This window comes from Mandrillus leucophaeus, unplaced genomic scaffold (assembly GCF_000951045.1).
Source record: "Mandrillus leucophaeus isolate KB7577 unplaced genomic scaffold, Mleu.le_1.0 Scaffold290, whole genome shotgun sequence".
Taxonomy (NCBI): Eukaryota; Metazoa; Chordata; class Mammalia; order Primates; family Cercopithecidae; genus Mandrillus; species Mandrillus leucophaeus.
This window is the reverse complement of record NW_012103032.1, coordinates 1138666-1145097: the sequence shown is the minus strand read 5'-3', so window position 1 is coordinate 1145097 and position 6432 is coordinate 1138666. Positions and strand designations below refer to the sequence as shown.

Genomic DNA, 6432 nt, shown 5'->3' with positions numbered 1-6432 from the left:
CCGCAGGGTGAGTCTCCGCCGGGAGGGGCCGCGATCGCGGGCCTGCGCCCCCTGATCAGGCTCCCGCCCGTTAGCCCCCTCTTCGCGGCGTTCGTGAATTGAGGGATATTCTGTTCCTTGGATTCGGGTGGGGGGAGCTAAGCGATCTGGGGTCGGCGCTTCTTGGAGAAAGCGGAGGCGGGGAGAGGGAGGCCGTCCGGGGCGGGGGTCTTGGGGAGACACAATGGGTAGGGCGAGGGTCCCCAGGCTCGGCGCCGCCGCCCCCTCCCTATTTGTTTTTCTCCCTCCTAGTCGGCGAGGCGCTGCTGCCTGAGCCATTGTCTACTGAAGACACCCGCCCAGGGGCGGGCTGGGGCGGGCGCCCACTCCGCAGCCCCCTGCGGGTTCCTCGCTCCCGACCCCGGCTGGGTGGGGGCGCCGGCATCGGCTGCCACCCTAGGCCCGGACAGGAGGCTGGGCGCCTGGAGCTGGGTTTGAAGGGGGGAGGGGAGAAGGGGGAGTGGGTGAGGCTGTGGGCGGGATTGACTGCTCTAATGGGGTTCTTCGCCCTGGAGCCTGACAGCTCCCAGCCAGCTCCCCTGGTTTAGAATTTGGGGTGCACCAAATAAATGCTTGTGAGCCTATGACGGAGGACGAGCGGCAGTTGTGGGGCTCTGAGAAAAGAGGGTACATTGTGATTCCAACTGAAGGCGCATGGCAGGCTTGCGGTCGCGGAGCCATGCTGAGCTGGCTGGCTGTGGGCAGTGCCGGCTGGGAGGGCAGGTGCCTGGGTCCCCGTTCAGCAGGCCTCCTGGCACTGCTGTCCCCTGCCCGCCCCCAGATCACCCCCTCCTCATCTCCCATCTCCTTCGCAGTGGAGGAGACCCTCCCCAGCGACTCACCGGGCGCAGGTGGGTGTGTGAGGTGGGGGTGGGGCCGGCTTCCGCAGCAGGAAAGGGTGGGGGAGCAAGACCCTGACTCCACACTCCACAGGCAGGCCTGGATGCTTATGGGCCTCCCCCCACTCCAGCCCTGAGCCCACCTCCCGTGCTCCTGCTCTCTGCCCCCTGCCTGTGGGCCCCATCCCTGCCTGAAGCAGTGTTCACTCCTCACCCCCCCTACTAAGGAGCTGGCAGGAAAAGCAGGGTGGGGGGGTCTGGATGAGGGAAGTGGGGTCCGGATGAAGGGAGAGGGTCGGATTTCCTCCTGGATTGAGGCAGGCCTGGAGCCGGGAGAGGTGGATGCTATATGGTATGTCAGGCTTTGAGGATTGGGGAGGGTTCGCCCTCTGCCTCAGTCTCCCCAGCTCTCTGGGGGAGGAGATGAGGCTTTGCTTAGTAGGAAGAAGCCCTAGTTTCTTAGGACGTCCCTCCCCTCAAGTCCCTGCACCTCAGGGGAAGGGGCCCAGGGAATTGGCTGGAATAGAGCCAGGATAGGGGGGTTCTCTGGGGCAGCTGGCGGGGAGCCCAGGTTGAGGGGAAGGGGGAAGGGAATCTGCTAGGCACCTACCCCCTTCTCCCCCACCCCCAAGGTTGGCACAGAGCCTTACCAGCCCACCCCAGTTTTGTTTCCCCAGCTCCCTCCCTATTCTGAAGCTCTGACTCTTGAACCCAAGCCATTCCCTCAAATGACCCCAAGTATCTCAGACTCGGGGTCCCTCTCCCCAGCTGCTCTATCCAGCTGTTCCTAAGCCTGGGATGGGGGTGGAAGTAGCCAGGCCCTTCTGGCTTCTCAGAATTCCTAATGGGTGTTGGTGGGGGGATGGATGAGGACCTTGTGCACATCCTCCTAGGCTCTCCCCTCCCCCCACCCCAAGCCAATTCTTCTTTCTCCCAACCTGGGTGTATAGACCTCCACTCTCCCGTATTAGCTGGGTGCCCTTGGGTATGTCACTTAACCTCTCTGAGCCATAATTTGTTCATTTGTAAGACATGGAAGGATAGTGCCTACATCATCAAATTGAAGTAAGAAATCTCATCAAATGTGCAAAAAAACAGTACAGGGGTGCCAGCTTCCTGTAGCAGCAGAGATCGAGAGTGGGTGGAGTGTGCACCCACCCTGCAGGGTTGGGCTCTGGCCTGGGAGGGGAGGTGGGCTCAGGGGAACAGCTGGATGGGATGCCTAGGGCAGGCGTGGCACTGGCTGAGGTTGGGAGCCTGAGCTAAGACACCTGTCACTGCTGAGTGTCAGGCTGCACTCTAAGGCCTTCCCTCTCCTCGAAGTCTCCGCAGCACCCTGACCTCCCCAGGCCCTGCTGCTCTCAGCTCTAGACTCTTCCTTCCGTACCCAACCCCCACTAGATTTGCATCCAGCACTCAGCCCACTCCCCACCTGCCTCCTGGGCCCCCCACTGAGGTGTCCATACATGCATGACACACCTTGTTAGCAGGAAGGTAGGGGTGAGGTGTGTTCTTGAGGGAGGGGCTGTGCTGATGGGAAGGGGTGCCCGGGATCAGAGAGACTGCCTGGAGAATCCATGGGAACAACTCAAGGCTTGGTTCCTCCCCATCACGCCATCTGAGGGCAGGACACCTGCCTGATGGCCTGGCCAGACTCTCCTTAGGCTGGGGGCAGAGGCATCCCTGGAAAGCAAAACACTTGGGCTTCCCTCCCCAGCCCCCTCCACAATAGTTCTCTTGGGCCTGGGTTGCACCCCCCCAGATCTCCTTCCCCTTGCCAGGGCCCCAGCTCCCTGCCTGATCTCCTGGGAGGAATGAGGGCGTTGCCATGGTGACTGACTGTAGCTGACCAGCTGGGAGGGGGCAGGCGGTTCATGTGAGGGGGAGGGGGCAGAAGTAATTTGTCTGGGCATAGGGTTGGGGTGAGTCCCTAAATCTGAAGGGAAACAGGCTTGTGCAAAGGATTCTGGGAAAAGGATGAATGACGGGAATGACCAGTTTCCTAGTGTCCCCTGTCAATTTTTTCCCAAGACCCCTAACTCTGCCCTAGCCTCCATCCTCCCTTTCAAACTGCTGAATCTTGACCCTTCTCTCTGCCTGCATACCCAGCTTTACTTAGCCTTTCTCAGCCCTCCTGTCCTCCTCTCCCCAGGCCCGGGATTAAGAATGTTGCTTCTAGAGGCAGACTGCCAGGTCTGGATCCCAGATCTCCACTTAGCTGTAGTCCAAGTATCTAAACTCTCTAAGCCTCAGTTTCCTTATCTGTAAAATGGACTAAGAGCATATATTATCAAATCCAGTACACCACTGACTGTAAGATGCACCATGATTTCAGGTACCAGTAAGAAAGGAAGAAATGCTGCCAGTTATAACGATGGCATCATCAATCATAGACATAGCCTGAGTTTAGAATTGTGAAAATGTGACACAGTGCATGTGTCAGACAATGAAATACGGGAATAGTCCCACCTCCTTTATGGGCTGATAGGAGGTTTCTCACTGAATGCTGGGTCTTAAATCATGCCTTCTCTAGCCTCAGCCCCAAAGACTCTCCCAAACACAGCTCCTTCCTCTGATATTGGGGCTCCCCCCAGTTCTCTTTCCCCCTCCCTCATCCTCACTTCCTTCACCCCATCTTGCCCACAGAGATCCTGATCAAGGTGCAGGTGTATGTGAGCGGAGAGCTGGTGCCCCTGGCCCGGGCCTCAGTGGATGTGTTTGGGAACCGGACTTTGCTGGCAGCTGGTACCACAGACTCAGAGGGTGTGGCCACCCTGCCCCTCAGTTATCGCTTGGGCACCTGGGTGCTGGTCACTGCTGCCCGCCCTGGCTTCCTCACCAACTCTGTGCCCTGGCGTGTTGACAAGCTGCCCTGTGAGTGCAGGGGCAGGTGGAGTGGGGGGGGACAGCAGCTGACCCTCCATCAGCCCCTTCCCAAAATAGTCTCCTTGGGGGTGGAGGGGGAGGCTTTCCAGCAGCTGCTGCCTGGGCTGGGGTACACAGAGGGGGCTGAGGGAGGGTGAAGCCTCTGGGACTCAGATGGAGGGGGTGCCTGGCTGGGGGGTGGGGGGCAGGCTTTCCTGGAGCTGACCGGCCATCCCTCCCACAGTGTATGCGTCTGTCAGTCTCTACCTGCTCCCTGAGCGGCCGGCCACGCTCATCCTCTATGAGGACCTGGTGCACATTCTCCTAGGCTCTCCCGGTAAGGCTCTCCCCCTCACCCACGCCAACTCTTCTTCCTTCCCCTAACCTGGGTGTAGAGACCTCCACTGTCCTATATTAGCTGGGTGTCCTTGGGCAAGTCACTTCACCTCTCTGAGCCATAATTTGCTCATTTGTAAGATGTGAAAGGTTAGTGCCTACATCATCAAATTGGAGTAAGAATTAAATCTCATAAAAAGTGAAAAAACACAGTACAGAAGGTGTTCAATAAATGTTTATAGTTATCGGGGATTCTCGTGGTTTCTGTTCTCCATCTATTCCTACCTTCCCTGCCACCTTTATCTTCAATGGGCCTACACGGATTTGTTGTGCACCTGCTGGATGCACAGGTGCACAGGAAGTGCAAGGCCCAGAGAAAGCCTGCAGCTGTCCTGATCTACCCCCGGCTTTTGGTCTCGCTCAGCTAGTACTTACTTCAACTCCTAGGCCGTGCCAGGCATTGTGGCTGGTGCTGGGAACCACAGTGAGGAAGAAGACCTGCTCCTTGCCTTTGGATGTTCACAGACAAGTAGGAAGACAGATCATTGCAAGCCCTGAAATAGTTCCAGAGCAGGCAGGGCAGTGGAGTGGAGGGCAGCTGCTTTCAGTGCTGAGACGGCCCTAACCTGCGAGGGGACCCGGCTGGGTGAGAGCTTGTCGAACGGAGCGGTCAGCCCTCGACTCAGGAGTGAAAGGGAAGCAGAGGCACCTCCACTGGAGAGGAAGGCCGGGGGAGACATCAGGTGGAGGGTAGTAGAGGACAGTGAGGGTTTGGGGGCTCCGTTCCGCTTAGAGGGCCATGGTGGGTTTCAGAGTTCGAGGAGCCCCTTCCCGGTTTGTAGTCTCAGCCTGAGCCCTTGTCACGGAGCTAGATTTTTCTTTTTTTTTTTTTTTTGAGACAGAGTGTTGCTCTGTTGCCCAAACTGAAGTGGCATAACCTCGGGATTCTTCTGCCTTAGTCTCCTGAGTAGCTAGGATTACAGGCACCCGTCACCACGCCAGACTAATTTTTGTATTTTCAGTAGAGACAGTTTTGCCATGTTGGCCAGGCTGGTCTCGAACTCCTGACCTCAGGTGATCCACCCGCCTCAGCCTCTCAACGTGCGGGGATTACAGGCATGAGCCACTTCACCCGGCCTCACCAAGCTGCTCTTGTTTGCTCACCTTCGTCACTCTGATCCCAAACCAGAGGCTTCTAAGTGCCCCTGCAGGTTTCTAAAATGCCAGTGGACCCTTTGTAGCCCTCTAGCTTGAAGCCCCTGCATGGTACCTACTGCTTTCAGTACCAAGCCCAGGTGCCATCTCAGAGCTGACAGCGCCTTCCAGAGCCCGGGCCGCCCCCTGCCCCTCACCTCTGGGCCTTTCTCATGCCAGGCCTCCTGGATGTCCTTTCCCTCTTTCTTTCCTGGCTGAGTCTTCCACATCCTGCAAGACTCCACAGGGCCTGCCCTGAGCTGAGTGAGACCAGCTCCCCTAGTTCCCTGCATCCCTCTATTTGGATACCAAGGCAGGAGGAATGGCACGGGAGAGGATGGGCCTGCAGCCCAGTGGTCTGGGCTTCTATCCAGGCTTGAGGATTGTGACCTTGGGCAAGTTACTGAACCCCTGCCTGCCTCCATTTTTGCACCTCTAAAATGAGGCTGATAATAAAGACACCTAGCTGAGGGGCTATTTTCCTAATTGCAGGGGTTAATACAGGTAACCTGCTTAGAACAGTGCGCAGCATAGCTTAAAGCTTAATAAATGTTAGCTGTGACCATACTGTATTGGAATTGTTTATATGTCTGTCCCCTCCACCCCAACACACACACGCACACACACGACCTAAACTGTCTGATGCAGTAGCCACTAGCTACATATTAAATTGAAGTAAATTAAATCAAAAATTAATTAATTTGGCCGGGCGTGGTGGCTCACGCCTGTAATCCCAGCACTTTGGGAGGTCGAGACGGGGGATCACGAGGTCAGGAGATCGAGACCATCCTGACTAACACAGTGAAACCCCATCTCACCTAAAAATACAAAAAAAAAAAAAAATTAGCCAGGCGTGGTGGAGGGCGCCTGTAGTCCCAGCTACTGGGGAGGCTGAGGCAGGAGAATGGTGTGAACCTGGGAGGTGGAGCTTGCAGTGAGCCAAGATTGAGCCACTGCACTCCAGCCTGGGCGACAGTCTCAAAACTCTGTCTCACAAACAAAAAAGAGACTTAGGGGTGTCTAGGGGGCCTTCCCTGCCCCAGCACTGCCTAGGTGTTTTGCCGGGAGAAGGGGGTCATCGAGCAGGGAGTTCTTACACTTTTCTGAGACTTTCATGACCGTACCCCTTGAGAGTGTTGTAAGCAATAGCCACTCCCAA

At 56.9% G+C, this 6432-nt stretch overlaps 1 protein-coding gene across 1 annotated transcript in view; it reads left to right on the top strand.

Annotated features, from left to right (window-relative positions):
• Nucleotides 1-622: 622 nt before the first annotated feature.
• FAM171A2 (family with sequence similarity 171, member A2) overlaps nt 623-6432 on the top strand; it is a 10296-nt gene continuing 4486 nt past the window's right edge. Inside the window, exons 1-3 of the mRNA XM_011985992.1 lie at nt 623-898; nt 3473-3752; nt 3988-4080. Of these exons, the coding sequence (XP_011841382.1) occupies nt 623-898; nt 3473-3752; nt 3988-4080 (649 nt within the window). The remainder of the gene's footprint in view (nt 899-3472; nt 3753-3987; nt 4081-6432) is intronic.